Raw genomic sequence first — 19,255 nt, 5'->3', positions numbered from 1 at the left:
AAACATACGGCGTCTGTAAAATGTATATACTTTGTGAAATAGCAGTTACAAATAGAAACCAAACTGGATGGACATCACAATTAGAGGAAGGCCAGGCCTAAAAACAAACCAAATATCATTTCTGTGAAATGTGTATTGTATGTATAAACTGAAGGTAGATTGTTTATTAGTTTACTCCAATTGGGGAGGGGTGGTAGGGTTTGCGGGGAATAATAAAGGTATATTCTAAAAACAAAATGAATGTGTGTGTATATAAAAAAATATATCTGGGGGATTGGAAATGATGCAGACAATACATTGATGGAAGCAACAACCTATCTGCAATATTAAAGCTCATCCAACTCCTGAAAAGAAATGACCCGGGGAGAGCGGGCCCTTCTGACCTTCCACAGATGGGCTGAACAGATTACTATAATGTGTGTGCTGGGGGCCTGGTGCTACAGTTGAACACAATTGACAGCCAAATTAAACCAAATGTATTTTTACTGTTTTACTGTGACAGAAAATGAGCATTTACATTTTTATTTGATTGGACTTGACGAGCGTCTCTGTCCATCTCCGTTTCCCTCTAAAGATGAGCATTGTGCATGGAAAGTAAAATACTAACATGATAATGCTAATGGCATCATATAATTTCTAGAACATATGCACAAAATATTTCAAAATATCCTATGAATGTAGCATTTGTTATTCATGATCAGGCTGGTATACACGCACACAGTCGACTACTGATAAATGCAGCTGTTTAGGATTGTGGTGACCGTGTGCATTAAATAAGAGCACACAGTTATGAGTGTAATTGAATTGGGACTGCACTTAATCAGCTTGCTCTCATACTAAGTGCACTTCTCATGAGTTTACTGTACTTTGCACCACTCGCTCACATACATAAGGGCACACTGACGGACACTAGCGTCGCGTATGAACGCACTGCTGGGGCATGCAGATTGGGACAGACATAGTGTCTCTGGGCCCTGGTCAGAAGTTGTGCAGGAAATTGGGTATAGAGCCCCACAATGGAAGTGTCATAATACCCATAAAACCTAACGGTCAAACGGGGTGATGGTTCCAATCCTTTTGCTACCATTCATTTTTCCCATATGGGATTTTCAAAACACTTTAAATAAGGACTGTTTCATGTAGGCTTTCCCTTTAAACCATTTAAATCTCTCTAGGATAAGGTGACTTTTATCAATATATTTGGCTCTACTCTCAGATTCGAAAATGCTCATTTGGGTCAAAGTAGACATAATTCAAAACTACAAATCCCTGCAAGCTCCTGCATGTCATCTCTCGCCGACACCTTTGCTAACAGGTATTGTTTTAATGTAAAACTTCCACAAGACAGTTCACAGAATTGTCTATTTAAAGACATTTTGCCAATTTATTCATTACTACATTTAGCTAACATTAGATTGTTAATCCAGAGATTCTTACCTTTGCCTCGATTCGGCATTCTCTTCCAGATCATCATGACATTTATGACACAATTAGCAGCTAATTAGCATTTCATTGGGGGGTAAATCCAAGCAAATTTATGGATAAAAGTCACCTTGTCCTAGAGAGATTTACACGGTTATCAACACGTCACACCAGGGTAAGCCTACATAAAACACAGCCCTTATAAGTGTTTTTAAAATCCCCTATGGGAAAAATGAATGGTGGAAAAACGATTGGAACCGTTTCCCTATTTGACCGCTAGGTTTGATGTCTATTATGACTCATACTGTGGTACTCTATTTAGGATGTAGACATAGAAAAACACTTGACTTAAAGGGACACGGACAGACAGAAAGCAGCTCCACCACTGTCTCTTGGGCTTCTCTCTTGTCACAAGTTCAGTGCTTCAGCCACTTTCCTCTCCTCAGGAATACCATTTACCTAGAATGGAGAATAAAATGACCTTATTCAAGCATATTGCATCATATCAATTATCTTGATCTAATATAAGTATCGATTATTAACAGGTTCTGAGACTGAATATTTTAACAATGGGAATATGGTAACTACATTTGAACTACTTTACTACTGTGGAAAGTGGAGGGCACTCAACCAACAAAAGTCGAGGTGCAACCCAAAAATATGATCATCATTGAAAAGGAAAAGGGGCCACGCTCGCTCTACATTAATAACCTTTCATTTTATTTAAACATTTCTTAAAATCTTGATGCTTCAGCCATTGATGAAGTCCGAAACATCAATCTTTTAATAGTTGTTTAAATAAAATTATTTTAATGGTGAGCGAGCGCTGCACATTCTCCATTTCAACCTGTTTACTAATGTCATATGAAGTACAAAGTAAAATAGTCTCTTATATAGTTGGAAATGATAAAATTATACATCGAAGCAAAGGCAGACCAGCATACTTACCTCCAGTCTCCGAAATGTTGACATACAATAATTATCTCTATCTCCTTTGTTAGCAATAAAATGAACAGACAGAGCAGTGAGTTAGACTGAGCAGAGGGCTCTCTTGGAGTTCATTGACATGCACACAAGGAGGAGCTAAAGTCTAGTTAGACACAGTAACTACAGAAGTGTAGGTGGGGTAAAGAATGAACAAAAATCTAAACGCAACATGCAACAATGTCAAAGATTTTAATGAGTTACAGTTCATATGAGAAAATCAGTCAATTTAAATAAATAAATTAGGCCCTAATCTATGGATTTCATATGACAGGGGCATGGATCAGCAAACCAGTCAGTATCTGGTGTGACTACCATTTGCCCATTGCAACGCGACACATCTCCTTTGCATAACATTGATCAGGCTGTTGATTATGGCCTGTGGAATGTTGTCCCACTCCTCTTCAATGGCTGTGCAAAGTTGCTGGATATTGGCAGGAACTGGAACACGCGGTCGTACATGCTGATCCAGAGCATCCCAAACATGCTCAATGGGTGGTGCGTATCTGGTGAGTATGCAGGCCATGGATGAACTGGGACATTTTCAACTTCCAGGAATTGTGTACAGATCCTTGCAGGGCCGTGCATTATCATTCTGAAACATGAGGTGATGGCGGTGGATGAGCTGCATGGCAATGGGCCTCAGGAACTTGTCACAGTACCTCTGTGCATTCAAATTGCCATCGATAAAATGCAATTGTGTTTGTTGTCCATAGCTTATGCCTGCCTGCCCATACCACAACCCCACTGCCACCATGGGGCACACTGTTCACAATGCTGACATCAGCAAACCGCTCGCCCACACGACACCATACTGCCCGGTACAGTTGAAACCGGGATTCATCCATGAAGAGCAGACTTCTCCAGCATGCCAGTGGCCATCAAAGGTGATCATTTGCCCACTGAAGTCAGTTACGACGCTGAACTGCAGTCAGGTCAAAACCCTTGTGAGGACGACGAGCATGCAGATGAGCTTCCCTGCGACAGTTTCTGACAGTTTGTTTCAACAGCTGTCGGGGTGGCCGGTCTTAGACAATCCAGCAGGCGAAGAAGCCAGATGTGGAGGTCCTGGGCTGGCGTGGTTACATGTGGTCTGCGGTTGAGAGGCTGGTTGTAAGTACTGCCAAATTCTCTAAAATGGCGTTGGAGGCGGCTTATGGTAGAGAAATGAACATTCAATGCTCTGGCAACAGCTCTGGTGGATATTCCTGCAGTCAGCATACTAATTGCACGCTCACTAAAAACTTGAAACATCTGTGGCATTGTGTTGTGTGACAAAACTGGACATTTTATAGTGGCCTTTTATTGTGCCCAGGATCAAGTGCACCTGTGTAATGATCATGCTGTTTAATCAGCTTCTTGATATGCCACACCTGTCAGGTGAATGGATTATCTTGGCAAAGGAAAAATGCTAACTAACATTGGTGTAAACACATTTGTGCACAAAATGTGAGAAATAAGCTTTTTGTGGAACATTTCTGGGATCTTTTATTTCAGCTCATGAAACATGGAACCAACACTTTACATGTTGAGTTTATCTTGTTGTTCAGTATAGTTTGGAAAGGAGCAAATGTAGGCTAGATATTCTGACATCAGACAACCCAAGGACACACATTGTATGTAATACAACTTTCTACATCCCCTTAGGGAAATCATTACTGCAATATCTATGCAGACTCTCAGATCAGAAATACCCCCATATGTTTTAACTCATCACATTTATATTTCTGTACAGTGTGTTTGGTTGATCTGGATAAAAAGATAAAAGCAGGAAAGACAACTATTGCAAACTCAAATTGATTCATATGCCTATTACATCATATCAAATGGATTCACACCTGATATGTAAGATACTATTAACATGGACCATCAAGCTATTTGATTCTCTATTTTAGTTCACTTGGGGGTATGTGAAACAACTGTGTAAAAAATTATTTGATGAATCTTTTGAATCTGACCTTATTGTAACTTACCTCAATAAAAGTTATAGCACAAGAATATGTGAGATCAGGTAATGGGATGGGGTCATAGTCGATAATAATCTAGAGCCGCTAGCGTTCGCTTTTACCAGTCCGTTTGCGGATATCGAAGGTTAGTCACGTAACCACTGTTCTAGTAACTAAACGACACATTCATCTGACTGAGGAAAACACAACACATGCATTCAGAATATTGCAGCGAGCCGCCAATTAAGTTGCAGAAAGACGAATGCGTCTCGCGAGATGTGCAATGACTATGCCTGGCCTAGATGATTGAGGATGATCATGATTAAGTCCACGGTGTCATGTTACTCAGCGAGAGACCTTAATGTATCATTTTCATTGGTTCAAGAGATAATAAAATAATCATCCTAAAGCAGGACTAGTAACAGGAAGGTTGCGAGTTCAAACCCCCGAGCTGAAAAGGTACAAATCTGTCGTTCTGCCCCTGAACAGGCAGTTAACCCACTGTTCCTAGGCCGTCATTGAAAATAAGAATTTGTTCTTAACTGACTTGCCTGGTTAAATAAAGGTAAAATATATATTTTTTTTAAGGAGTCAATACTAACCTGATGGCTGTTGCTGTGGTATCTGAATCTGGTTCTGCAGGTTTCTGAAATTAGAGAACATCTGATTATTAGAGCATTAAACGTTGTATAGCATTGTCTAGAGTCTAAGACAATTTGACAAAACTCTCACTCATGTTTTTGCTTAGTACAAACTAGAGAGAGGGAGAGATAGAGAGAGAGAGAGAGAGAAAGGTAGCGCAAGAAAGAGAGAGTGAGAGAGAGAGAGAGAGAGAGAGAGAGAGAGAGAGAGAGAGAGAGAAAGAGAAAGGGAGCGCAAGAAAGAGAGAGTGAGAGAGAGAGAGAGAGAGAGAGAGAGAGAGAGAGAGAGAGAGAGAGAAAGGGAGCGCAAGAAAGAGCGAGAGAGTGAGAGAGAGAGAGAGAGAGAGAGAGAGAGAGAGAAAGGGAGAGCAAGAAAGAGAATGAGAGAGAGCAAGAGAGAGAGAGAAAGGGAGCGCAAGAAAGAGAGAGCAAGAGAGAGAGAGAGAAAGGGAGCGCAAGAAAGAGAGAGCAAGAGAGAGAGAGAGAGAGAGAGAGAGAGAGAGAAAGGGAGAGCAAGAAAGAGAGAGCAAGAGAGAGAGAGAAAGGGAGCGCCAGAAAGAGAGAGCAAGAGAGAGAGAGATCCAGATCTCAGAGAATTAGACCAAATTTCTCAATTGGTACAAAATATATAGAGTACTGCAGACACTACAATTACTTAGGTTTGAAAATAAGCTCAACTGGACACCTTAATGATGCACTGAATTAACTGAGAGAGAAAACACACAGGGCATTCTACGCCATTAAAAAAACAATTACTGAAATAGCTATTGAAATTTGGCTAAAACTAATTGAATGTGTCATTGAACCAATTGCACTGTATGGCAGTGAGGTGTGGGGTCCCCTTGTAAAACAAGATTTCCCCCAATGGGACAAACACCCCATTGAAACCCTGCATGCAGAGTTCTGTAAGATTCTCCTACATGTCCTGAGGAAAACTACAATCCACTAATAATGAAAACTCAAAAAAGAGCAGTTAAGTTTTGGAAACATCTAAAATACAGTGACCCCTTCTCATATCGTTACCAAGCCCTGCAATACCAAGAGCTGAGTAAAGAAAAGAGTCCCCTCATCAGCTGGTCCTGGGGCTGAGTTCACAAACCTGTTCTACTAACATACTGAAGCCTCAGGACCAGAACATCCAATCAATCAGATCAAAACAAATTACAACACAGTCAAAACAAAACTACATTACTTACATTACTTATTGGGAAACACAAGCACAAAGCAAAATGCAGTGCTATCTGGCCCTAAATCGACACCGTGGCAAACTATTTTACCATGGTTACTGATCAAAACCTTGACAAAGTACAGGCTCAGTGAGCACAGCCTTGCCATTGAGAAGGGTAGACAGGAAAACCTGGCTCCCTGTAGAGGAAAGGCTGTACAACCACTGCACCACAGCAGAACCTGAGACAGAGCTGCATTTCCTGACAAAATGTCAAAAATATAAAACAATTAGAGAGTGTCGCTTCCCCAAATTTGAAACCCTTATTCAAGGTTTCAAAGACCTCTCTTATGATAATAGGCTGCCTGTCCTGTTGGGGGAGGACGCAGAGAGCTGTGGGTTGGCAGCACACTACATTGCTGCCTGCCATAAGAGAGAGAAAGAGAGATAGATAATGAGAGAAAGAGAGAGATGGTGCCAGAAGGAAAGAGATTGTGTGCATCTGTTCTTCTATGTGTTTATGACCCTGCATGTGTGTCTGTAAACTCTAGCCAGGACTCACGTCTGTGTCTGCATCAGCGGCATGCTTGTTGTCTCGTAGTTGTCTGGGTGTATGGGGGGCACCACCTCCCCACTTTGGCTGAAGACAGGCAGGGTGGAGAGGGGCCAGGAGATCTCCCTGTTCTTAGACATGCTCCGCAGCTCCTTGGTCGACTTCTGGATGGAGCTGTGATGTACTAACTGGATACTGAGGAGAGAAGAGACGGACAGACAAATACACCATAAATGGACCATCTGAGCTCTTATCATCTCAGTCAACAGGCACACTGTTGTGTACTGTACATACCTGCATTAAGGAATACATAAGAACATAGGAAATATTTTGACAGCATTTGGTGTGTTTCTTCTTGGTAGGAGGAAACTGTGTTGTGTCGTTACTATTGGTCATTTGCCATCTGCTGAGTCTAGAGGTTGTTTGAGAGTATTTCTCCTCTCCTTTTCATACTCTCTTCCCCCCTACATCTCTCTGTCTCCCCCCCTCCCTCTCTCTCTAAACAAACCTGGTCTGAGATTTCCCTGCTTCAGTTACAGAACTATAGACGTTCCCCTTCTATACTCAACCATTAGAGGTGGTGAACCAATATCTGACCCTAGATCTGTGGTTAAGATCAACTTAACATGCCCCTTGCAGCTTTGAGCAGCTAATTGGATGATGGTATGTAAACACACAGATGACAGTATGGATGGACATGAGTATGTCACCATGGCGATTTGAAAGCAAAAGGTGAAAGGGGAAACCAACTGAAAGATCGGGGGTTCAAAGAAGAACCAAAACAGATCAAACTCAAAAGAAAAGAGAAACACAGGAGAGGATAAACACTTACTCTGGTGTTTGCATGTTTCTTTTATCCCTAGAAACAAAACAAAATGAATGAATTAAATACTAATATTAATAGTTAAAAGACATTCACACTGAAGTGAATGGAGAGCACGTGGCATTGGATGGATGGATGAATGGTAGAAGCGAACAGTACTGCATGGACACACTGAGTGGTGGGGGGTTGGAGGGGACAGTCTCCCAGCCTGTAAATGAGGGTGGGGGGTTGGAGGAGCAATATAATGGTTGATTGACCATCTATGTCATGATGATTGTGCTAATAACCATCAAAATGAGGATGAGAAATGGATCTGAAACAGAACAGTGTAACATATGGAGAACATGCATGGACCATAAAACTGGATGGTTATTGACAAGCTGCTCTTCCAGAATATTTCACCTCTTGACGTCCATCTATAGTGGCTCAGTAGCATAACTAAACATCCCTTAACTCCCACTGAGGGTCACTGACACTGCACTCAGACTAATCAGTCTATCCCTCAGGATCTGAGAACCCTCACATGACAATTCAAAAGAAAAGTCCAACTGTAAACGTGTATCTCCTCAACTCACATCAAAACAACACTACACTTTTGGTTCCATCTCCTCTTTAAAAGTGTAGACCTAAATGTGTGTTTAGTGTGTGTGTGTTGTGTCTGCGTGTGTTTTAGTCTGTGTGTGTCTGTTTCTGCCAGAAGTGAAAGCTGCACACTTACACCCCTTCCCGCCGGCAGCACATGGAGTAACCCAGGATGGTGAAGAGGACCATGGCCACGGCCGAGGGCACTGCCAACGTGATGAGGAAGTCGGCAAAGAAGTCCCTGCTCTTCAGAGACTCTGATGGGGGGTTGTACTCCCCGATGTCAGGCAGAACCCCTGTACCTGGGTCCGGACGGTTACTGTGGATCGTGACCACCTTGGTGATGTCCACCTGGAGAAGAGAGAGGTTCAATCAGTACTTCATTTACTATAGATATTAGGGTGGCAAAATTCCATTAATTTCCCCAAAATGCTGAATTTTTCCAGAAATCCCGGTTGGAGCGTTCCCAGGTTTCCTGCTTATTCCCTCCTGATTCCAGTAATGTTCCAACATGATTTCTGGACAACCTGGACATTTTGGGAAAGTTACCAGAATTTGGAACCCCAAAAGATATATAGTATTAGCAGGGTGGCTGGGAAAATACATTGAACAAAAATATAAAACGCAACATGTAAAGTGAGGGTCCCAAGATCCCAAAAATGTTCCATATGCATGAAAAGCTTATTTCTCTCAAATTTTGCACACAAATTTGTTTACATCCCTGCTAGTGAGCATTTTTCCTTTGCCAAGATAATCCATCCACCTGACAGATGTGGCATATCAAGAAGCGGAGTAAACAGCATGATCATTATACAGGTGCACCTTGTGCTGGGTACAATAAAAGGCCACACTAAAATATGCAATTTTGTCACACAACACAATGCCACAGATATCTCAAGTTTTGAGGGATTGCGCAATTGGCATGCTGACTGCAGGAATGTCCACCAGAGCTGTTGCCAGAGAATTTAATGTTTATTTCTCTACCATAAGCCACTTCCAACGTCCTAACGCAGTCTACACTGCCCTGCAGCTAGCCAGCTAGCTAACGTCCACCGTTAGCTAGTCCACCGTCTACCGATTAGCAGCACAACTATTACACTCAACTGAACGACTTGATTAGTGTAGTGTTAGCTAGCTACATAGTTGTCTTTGCTGTCTTCGTACCCAAGATAATTGTGTAGTTTAGAGTGTGTAGTTTTATGTCGTCCTTAACATAGGAGACTCTGCTAGCTAGCCAACAGCTAGCCAACGTCTACCGAACAGAACTTCTGCACTCAACATTCCGGTCGCATTTCGCTTCGCTCCACAGGTAGTATCACATTTTTCATTTCATTACAGTACAACGGCTTGATTTGTTTGATCGTAGCTAGCTACATAGCTAGCTACATAGCCGTCTTTGTATCAAAGATAATTGTGTAGTCTAGAGCGATTTCCTAGGTTAGCTAGCCAGCTATTGTCGTTCTTTTAACGCAACGTAACGTAATCAACACTGCTAGCTAGCCAGCTAGCCCCGAATAGCAGCACAGTAGAAACTATTACACTCAACGGAACGACTTGATTAGTGTAGTGTCAACAACGCAGCCAATGCCAGCTAGCCTACATAGTCAACAACGCAGCCTCTGCCAGCTAGCCTACTTCAGCAGTACTGTATCATTTTAATCATTTTAGTCAATAAGATTCTTGCTACGTAAGCTTAACTTTCTGAACACTCGTGACGTGTAGTCCACTTGTCATTCCAATTTCCTTTGCATTAGCGTAGCCTCTTGTGTAGCCTGTCAACTATGTGTCTGTCTATCCCTGTTCTCTCCTCTCTGCACAGACCATACAAACGCTCCACACCGCGTGGCCGCGGCCACCCTAATCTGGTGGTCCCAGCGCGCGACCCACGTGGAGTTCCAGGTCTCCGGTAGCCTCTGGAACTGCCGATCTGCGGCCAACAAGGCAGAGTTCATCTCAGCCTATGTCTCCCTCCAGTCCCTCGACTTCTTGGCACTGACGGAAACATGGATCACCACAGACAACACTGCTACTCCTACTGCTCTCTCTTCGTCTGCCCACGTGTTCTCGCACACCCCGAGAGCTTCTGGTCAGCGGGGTGGTGGCACCGGGATCCTCATCTCTCCCAAGTGGTCATTCTCTCTTTCTCCCCTTACCCATCTGTCTATCGCCTCCTTTGAATTCCATGCTGTCACAGTTACCAGCCCTTTCAAGCTTAACATCCTTATCATTTATCGCCCTCCAGGTTCCCTCGGAGAGTTCATCAATGAGCTTGATGCCTTGATAAGCTCCTTTCCTGAGGACGGCTCACCTCTCACAGTTCTGGGCGACTTTAACCTCCCCACGCCTACCTTTGACTCATTCCTCTCTGCCTCCTTCTTTCCACTCCTCTCCTCTTTTGACCTCACCCTCTCACCTTCCCCCCTACTCACAAGGCAGGAAATACGCTCGACCTCATCTTTACTAGATGCTGTTCTTCCACTAACCTCGTTGCAACTCCCCTCCAAGTCTCCGACCACTACCTTGTATCCTTTTCCCTCTCGCTCTCATCCAACACTTCCCACACTGCCCCTACTCGGATGGTATCGCGCCGTCCCAACCTTCGCTCTCTCTCCCCCGCTACTCTCTCTCCTCTTCCATCCTATCATCTCTTCCTCTGCTCAAACCTTCTCCAACCTATCTCCTGATTCTGCCTCCTCAACCCTCCTCTCCTCCCTTTCTGCATCCTTTGACTCTCTATGTCCCCTATCCTCCAGGCCGGCTCGGTCCTCCCCTCCCGCTCCGTGGCTCGACGACTCATTGCGAGCTCACAGAACAGGGCTCCGGGCAGCCGAGCGGAAATGGAGGAAAACTCGCCTCCCTGCGGACCTGACATCCTTTCACTCCCTCCTCTCTACATTTTCCTCTTCTCTCTCTGCTGCTAAAGCCACTTTCTACCACTCTAAATTCCAAGCATCTGCCTCTAACCCTAGGAAGCTCTTTGCAACCTTCTCCTCCCTCCTGAATCCTCCTCCCCCCCCCCTCCTCCCTCTCTGCAGATGACTTCGTCAACCATTTTGAAAAGAAGGTCGACGACATCCGATCCTCGTTTGCTAAGTCAAACGACACCGCTGGTTCTGCTCACACTGCCCTACCCTGTGCTCTGACCTCTTTCTCCCCTCTCTCTCCAGATGAAATCTCGCGTCTTGTGACGGCCGGCCGCCCAACAACCTGCCCGCTTGACCCTATCCCCTCCTCTCTTCTCCAGACCATTTCCGGAGACCTTCTCCCTTACCTCACCTCGCTCATCAACTCATCCCTGACCGCTGGCTACGTCCCCTTCCGTCTTCAAGAGAGCGAGAGTTGCACCCCTTCTGAAAAAACCTACACTCGATCCCTCCGATGTCAACAACTACAGACCAGTATCCCTTCTTTCTTTTCTCTCCAAAACTCTTGAACGTGCCGTCCTTGGCCAGCTCTCCCGCTATCTCTCTCAGAATGACCTTCTTGATCCTAATCAGTCAGGTTTCAAGACTAGTCATTCAACTGAGACTGCTCTTCTCTGTATCACGGAGGCGCTCCGCACTGCTAAAGCTAACTCTCTCTCCTCTGCTCTCATCCTTCTAGACCTATCGGCTGCCTTCGATACTGTGAACCATCAGATCCTCCTCTCCACCCTCTCCCGAGTTGGGCATCTCCGGCGCGGCCCACGCTTGATTGCGTCCTACCTGACAGGTCGCTCCTACCAGGTGGCGTGGCGAGAATCCGTCTCCACACCACGTGCTCTCACCACTGGTGTCCCCCAGGGCTCTGTTCTAGGCCCTCTCCTATTCTCGCTATACACCAAGTCACTTGGCTCTGTCATAACCTCACATGGTCTCTCCTATCATTGCTATGCAGACGACACACAATTAATCTTCTCCTTTCCCCCTTCTGATGACCAGGTGGCGAATCGCATCTCTGCATGTCTGGCAGACATATCCGTGTGGATGACGGATCACCACCTCAAGCTGAACCTCGGCAAGACGGAGCTGCTCTTCCTCCCGGGAAGGACTGCCCGTTCCATGATCTCGCCATCACGGTTGACAACTCCATTGTGTCCTCCTCCCAGAGCGCTAAGAACCTTGGCGTGATCCTGGACAACACCCTGTCGTTCTCAACTAACATCAAGGCGGTGGCCCGTTCCTGTAGGTTCATGCTCTACAACATCCGCAGAGTACGACCCTGCCTCACACAGGAAGCGGCGCAGGTCCTAATCCAGGCACTTGTCATCTCCCGTCTGGATTACTGCAACTCGCTGCTGGCTGGGCTCCCTGCCTGTGCCATTAAACCCCTACAACTCATCCAGAACGCCGCAGCCCGTCTGGTGTTCAACCTTCCCAAGTTCTCTCACGTCACCCCGCTCCTCCGCTCCCTCCACTGGCTTCCAGTTGAAGCTCGCATCCGCTACAAGACCATGGTGCTTGCCTACGGAGCTGTGAGGGGAACGGCACCTCAGTACCTCCAGGCTCTGATCAGGCCCTACACCCAAACAAGGGCACTGCGTTCATCTACCTCTGGCCTGCTCGCCTCCCTACCACTGAGGAAGTACAGTTCCCGCTCAGCCCAGTCAAAACTGTTCGCTGCTCTGGCCCCCCAATGGTGGAACAAACTCCCTCACGACGCCAGGACAGCGGAGTCAATCACCACCTTCCGGAGACACCTGAAACCCCACCTCTTTAAGGAATACCTAGGATAGGATAAAGTAATCCCTCTCACCCCCCCTCCCCCTGAAAAGATTTAGATGCACTACTGTTCCACTGGAGGTCATAAGGTGAATGCACCAATTTGTAAGTCGCTCTGGATAAGAGCGTCTGCTAAATGACTTAAATGTAAATGTAAATGTAAAATTTTAGAGAATTTGGCAGTACACCCAACCGGCCTCACAACCGCAGACCACGTGTATGGCGTCGTGTGGGCGAGCGGTTTGCTGATGTCAACATTGTGAACAAAGTGCCCCATTGGGGTGGTGGGGTTATGGTATGGGCAGGCATAAGCTTCAGACAATTGCATTTTATCAATGGCAATTTGAATGCACAGAGATACAGTGACGAGATCCTGAGGCCCATTTTGTCGTGCCATTCATCTGCTGCCATCACCTCATGTTTCAGCATGATAATTCACAGCCCCATGTTGCAAGGATCTGTACACAATTCCTGGATGCTGAAAATGTCCCAGTTCTTCCATGGCCTGCATACTCACCAGACATGTCACCCATTGAGCATGTTTGGAATGCTCTGGATCGACGTGTACGACAGCGTGTTCCAGTTCTCGCCAATATCCAGCAACTTCGCACAGCCATTGAAGAGGAGCGGAACAACATTCCACAGGCCACAATCAACAACCTGATCAACTCTATGTGAAGGAGATGTGTCGCGCTGCATGAGGCAAATGGTGATCACACCAGATACTGACTGGTTTTCTGATCCATGCCCCTACCTTTTTTCTTTAAAGGTATCTGTGAACAAGTGAACAACAGATGCATATTATATAGATGTATTTATTTTTTTACCTTTATTTAACTCGGCAAGTCAGTTAAGAAACATTATTATTTACAATGATGGCCTACACCGGCCAAACCCGGACGACACTGGGCCAATTGTGCGCCGTCCTATGGGACTCCCAATCACGGCTGGTTGTGATACAGCCTGGATATCTGTATTCCCAGTCATAGATTTGGGCCTAATGAATTTATTTCAATTGACTTTCCTTATATGAACTGTAACTCAGTAAAATCTTTTAAATTGTTGCGTTTATATCTTTGTTCAGTTTACATGCCTAAATATCACTAAATATACATTTTCTTCTGAAGATTGTGGATTGGCTGTGTTCATGTATGCGTGTATATGACACACACACAAACACATACACACTATAATTTTTGTTTGATATGGTCAGAGAACAGGTCAAGAGGTCACACCATGGTTCCAGGGTCCTGTCCAGTCCTCACCAGGTTGATCTTGCACCAGTCAATGTCGAACTGGGCCCTGAACTTCTTGTCACAGCTGATGACAGGCTCCATCTCCTGGCTGCAGCGCAGCTGGTTGTGGGGGTTTTCCACCTCCCTCAGGCAGGAAGAGAACTGCACGTCTGCCCCCACCATCACATACACACTGGAGAGCGAGGCAGGGAGTTAGACATTGGCGTAAAATACAGGTGGCTGGTGGCCCCTTAATTGGGGAGGCTTATTGAAATGGCAGGGACGTAATACATGGAATGGGATCAAATACATCAACAACGTGGTTCATTCCATTCCATTCACTCCATTCCAGCCATTATTATGAGCCGTCCTCCCCTCAGCAGCCTCCTGTGGTATACAGGTAAGGTATAATGACAGAGAGACAGTTAGTGGTATATCTGATAATACAAGTATAATGTATTTCTCCTGTATTATCTGGTGTCCTGTGTGAATTTAAGTATGCTCTCTCTAATTTTCTCTTTCTTTCTCTCTCTCGGAGGACCTGAGCCCTAGAACCATGCCTCAGGACTACCTGGCATGATGATTCCTTGCTGTCCCCAGTCCACCTGGCCGTGCTGCTGCTCCAGTTTCAACTGTTCTGCCTGCGGCTATGGAACCCTGACCTGTTCACCGGACGTGCTACCTGTCCCAGACCTGCTGTTTTCAACTCTCTAGAGACAGCAGGAGTGGTAGAGATACTCTCAATGATCGGTTATGAAAAGCCAACTGACATTTACTCCTGAGGTGCTGACTTGTTGCACCCTCGACAACTATTGTGATCATTATTATTTGACCATGCTGGTCATTTATGAACATTTGAACATCATGGCCATGTTCTGTTATAATCTCCACCTGGCACAGCCAGAAGAGGACTGGCCACCCCTCATAGCCTGGTTCCTCTCTAGGTTTCTTCCTAGGTTTTGGCCTTTCTAGGGAGTTTTTCCTAGCCACCGTGCTTCTACACCTGCATTGCTTGCTGTTTGGGGTTTTAGGCTGGGTTTCTGTACAGCACTTTGATATATCAGCTGATGTAAGAAGGGCTATATAAATAAATGTGATTTAATGACAGAGAGACAGTTAGTGGTATATAACATGACTAATCTACACACAAACACGCAATCACGTTTCAGGTCAAGGAGAGGAGAAGAAGATTTAACAGCTAGGTTACACAGTAATATCACTAACAGTAATATCTTAGCCCTGCTGGCCCAGTCTTTCTATGGGGCTCTCCTCTACAACCTTGTATCTTCCCAAATGGGGCCATGCATGTTTTTAGAACAACTTATGGCAATTCATATGGGGATTCATTCTTCCTGACTACTAAAAACTGCCTGCCAGTGTTTGTCTGAGGCTGTAATGTCTAATACAGTGTGTTGATCTATCTCTGTCTCTCTCTCTCTCTCTCTCTCTTTCACTTTCTCACAGTGGTAAGGTTACTGTAAGGTCTCTCCTGCATTGCATGAGCATCTGTAAGTGCATGTTTGTGTTGCAATAGATGCAATACAATTTTCTGAACATGCTTATTTAAGAATACAATACTTTGATGATGACAGTAGACAAGGCATTATAAAGCTGCAATAGTACGTTCTGAGGATGCATATTTAGGTAACAAACCATGCTTTTATGTCTGTATCTATCCCTTCCCTTGTATGCAATATTTCAATGTTTACTCTGTCCTGTTCCTGGAACTGCCTAAGATACTTGAATTCATCATCTTCTATCAACTGAAATACTTGAGTTCATCATCCTCTATCAACTGAAGATACTTGAATTCATCATCCTCTATCAACTGAAAATACTTGAATTCATCATCCTCTATCAACTGAAGATACTTGAATTCATCATCCTCTATCAACTGAAAATACTTTAATTCATCATCCTCTATCAACTGAAGATACTCGAAATCATCATCCTCTATCAACTGAAGATACTTGAATTCATCATCCTCTATCAACTGAAGATTCTTGAATTCATCATCCTCTATCAACTGAAGATTCTTGAATTCATCATCCTCTATCAAATGAAAATACTTGAATTCATCATCCTCTATCAACTGAAGATTCTTGAATTCATCATCCTCTATCAACTGAAGATTCTTGAATTCATCATCCTCTATCAACTGAAGATTCTTGAATTCATCATCCTCTATCAACTGAAGATTCTTGAATTCATCATCCTCTATCAACTGAAGATTCTTGAAATCATCATCCTCTTTCAAACTATGTATCAAAATACTCTTGACCTTTAAGTGCTACTGAGGGTGACCCTTTTCCTCACCCCAATGAGGTTGTTGATGGGCAGGGGAACGCATCTGCCCCTGTCCAGCGCCAAGGTGATGTTGATATGTAAATTCATCCTTCTACTCTGTTAAACCATGTATTGAACTGCACTAAAGAGTGTTTCTGTTTCTATTTTTATGCCCTCACCCCTCTTTGAGGTTGTTTATGGGCAGGGGAACACGTCCGCCCCTGTCCAGCGCTGAGGTGATGTTGATGGCGTTGAGGCGTTCGGGCTGCCACACGTTCTTCACTGCGCCAAGGAAGTCTCCCAGAACCTCGCTGGCCAACATCTCCTCCACATTCATGTTCTTTATGAAGAACTCTGCCTGGTATGGCAGTGGGTAGTCTGAGAGCGGGAGGGAGGGAGACAGAGAGAGATTACAGATATAATCTGTTCATTTGAATAGGCCCAATATCATTCTGTGAACAAAGTGGACATGTTCAGTACATCCCTAACTGACAACCATATGTAATAATATTTAACGGCCGTAATATCAGACAAACTGTTCGACAAAGGCCAATGTTTGTCTGCTCAGTTATGTGTCTGTTATGACAGCGGCTCGGCTCTGGGCAGATGGCTAGTGACGTCACTGCTCAGTGTGAGTGAGGTCACACAGTACGCGTGGGCCAGAAACAGCTGGGCAGCTTTTCACCAGGCACTGTGGTGCTATTGTATCACATGTAGAGTGAGGCTCTGTACAGACGTACAGCATAATGAGATGTATACAGGACATTTTAGAACTTGTAATGTATTTGAGGTTTAAAAAGGCTTCTGAAGTTAGAAATTTCCACTTTGAAATGTCTAACTTGATTTTCCCTGTATCAACCCCTACCAAAATGCCTATTAATTACAATCTACATAATAATTCACATTTCTTGTTGCTGCGGGACTATTTTCCTGCTGTGGCAAACTGGCTCAAATTAAGATCCTACACCTGTACTGTAGCTGTAGACCTCAACATGAAGAGCATTCATAATACTGTTTTAATCTGCCCTATACACAATCATTTGTTCCCTATAGGAACACAGAGTGAGGCATTGGCTACTGTGGTACTGGGTATGACTTTATTGCAAGTCACAGAATAAATGTACTGTTACAATCTAACTACTTGTTTAGAGTACTAGGCCAGTTTTCAGTCAATTGCAGACAGTGGATTTTCAGACAGCGCTTTCAGAAGTGTGCTTGTTGATTTGCACAGCTGTGAGTCCCGTGTTGGGACTGTGTTGACCTTTAATTAAAAAATTGTCGGTCTGGTTGAGTGTATGGTGTTAGCCTCTTAGGTTGATGTATTCTGGATAATATATCGATATATATTATGTGAATGTTATTCAGCCATTTTTCAAGGAAATAGAACAATTAGCTTTAGGGTATTTTAGTCAACATCAGAAGCAACCCTCTAGATTTAAATTAAAAACATCTTGCTTCATCATGTCCTCACTAAGCGTTTGTCTCTCTCTTTTTCTTACCTTCCGTGGACATGATGTTTATGACCAAGTTGTGCCGGGCCGTTTCGAAAGTGCGTCTGTTATAGGCAGTAATCTGGAACAAATAAGGGTAAAAGTTTAAGCCCAAATCACTACAGCTTTATGTCCTAGGCTGAGGCTCGCCGGCGAGGTCCGAGCCAGATGCAAACATATTCCATAGTAGAAGGCTCAGAGAGAAGAAGGAATTGGGGCACTGCATCCTACAGGAACATTCCTACAGGGAACCTGCCTTTGAGAACATGCTACAGTAGTTTAGACACATCTAAAACCCTAGAAAAAAGCTATATCACAATGCACCATGTGACAACATTTGCATATGTGCAAAAAACCTATTAATCTACCTGTGAACATAGAGTATCACAGTATGCGTCATAATACCCAGAAACAGTTCAAATAAGGGCTGTGTTTCATGTAGGCTTACCATGGAGTGTTTCTAAAATCCCTTATGGGAAAAATGAATGGTGGAAAAACGATTGGAACCATTTCCCTGCTTGACCCCTAGATTTTATGGGTATTATCAAAACATTCAATGTTATAATGTATTCATTGATTGATTGATTGAATCTACAACTTCTAATGTACTGTAGTTTAGTGTGTGTGTGTGTGTGTGTGTCAGAGAAAGCTCCACTTTTCATAACTGCAGACAAACAACTCTAACTCCTTTAGTATCACACAGAGCCAACACCTCTATGATGGTGGCCTTGCCCACGTGTTCGGCAGTGGGGGATCCGTAGAGCACCCCATCGCTGTGTGAGGTTCTCTGGATGTACCGCAGCCAGCCCGGCCGGTCTGGGTAGCCCATCAGGTTGGTGTTGAAGGTGATGGGGTCGTTGCTGGAATCCCCTGTACGGACAGACGTTGGTACATGTACAATAAACGCTTAGCCTAGTAGTTAGTCAACGAGGCCCTGAGAGCATGATTTGAGACTGAGAGATGTAAATTCTACTCTGACACTGACATTTATGGTGATATTGATACGGTCTCTGTATTTGCTGTACTGTAGCTTAGCGAAATATATTTTATTACTGAATAGATGAGTATTTATCATGAATAGGTAGTCTACTAGTAGTAATAGTACAATTAGTCATCTGGTTATTATTGAATTGACAGATCCAATGAGGAACACAGACACAGACCAGGTTTGGGATAGGGGGGAAACTCTCCTTTGAAGTGTTCTCTCTCCAGGACATGGACAAACAGCACGCCTGCAGACGGGTAGACGTTCCGGTCGGCGTGCGACCTCGACAGGATGGTAACCACTGGAGCACAGAGAAAGAGGACACAGAGGTTATTAGCCGGGACTCCTGTGTGTGTGTGTGTGTGTGTGTGTGTGTGTGTGTGTGTGTGTGTGTGTGTGTGTGTGTGTGTGTGTGTGTGTGTGTGTGTGTGTGAGTAAGTGTG

General features: G+C 44.3%; 1 protein-coding gene across 5 annotated transcripts in view; it reads right to left on the bottom strand.

Moving 5' to 3' along the window:
• Positions 1-465: 465 nt before the first annotated feature.
• Positions 466-19,255, bottom strand: part of sgce (sarcoglycan, epsilon) — a 27,139-nt gene continuing 8,349 nt past the window's right edge. For 2 of the 5 annotated variants that reach the window (XM_029648792.2, XM_029648795.2), the window contains 11 exons: positions 18,991-19,113; positions 18,540-18,697; positions 17,837-17,909; positions 16,517-16,715; positions 14,082-14,244; positions 8,253-8,467; positions 7,544-7,570; positions 6,721-6,906; positions 4,955-4,998; positions 2,371-2,414; positions 466-1,881 (listed from right to left, as the gene is read on the bottom strand). In XM_029648792.2, coding sequence (XP_029504652.1) covers positions 1,831-1,881; positions 2,371-2,414; positions 4,955-4,998; positions 6,721-6,906; positions 7,544-7,570; positions 8,253-8,467; positions 14,082-14,244; positions 16,517-16,715; positions 17,837-17,909; positions 18,540-18,697; positions 18,991-19,113 — 1,283 coding nt within the window. In that variant the 3' untranslated portion in view covers positions 466-1,830. The remainder of the gene's footprint in view (positions 1,882-2,370; positions 2,415-4,954; positions 4,999-6,720; positions 6,907-7,543; positions 7,571-8,252; positions 8,468-14,081; positions 14,245-16,516; positions 16,716-17,836; positions 17,910-18,539; positions 18,698-18,990; positions 19,114-19,255) is intronic. The other 3 variants (XM_029648793.2, XM_029648796.2, XM_029648794.2) reach the window with 2 other exon arrangements.

Source organism: Oncorhynchus nerka, linkage group LG4, assembly GCF_034236695.1.
Source record: "Oncorhynchus nerka isolate Pitt River linkage group LG4, Oner_Uvic_2.0, whole genome shotgun sequence".
In the NCBI taxonomy this organism is placed as follows: Eukaryota; Metazoa; Chordata; class Actinopteri; order Salmoniformes; family Salmonidae; genus Oncorhynchus; species Oncorhynchus nerka.
This window is presented reverse-complemented; position numbering and strand designations above follow the sequence as displayed.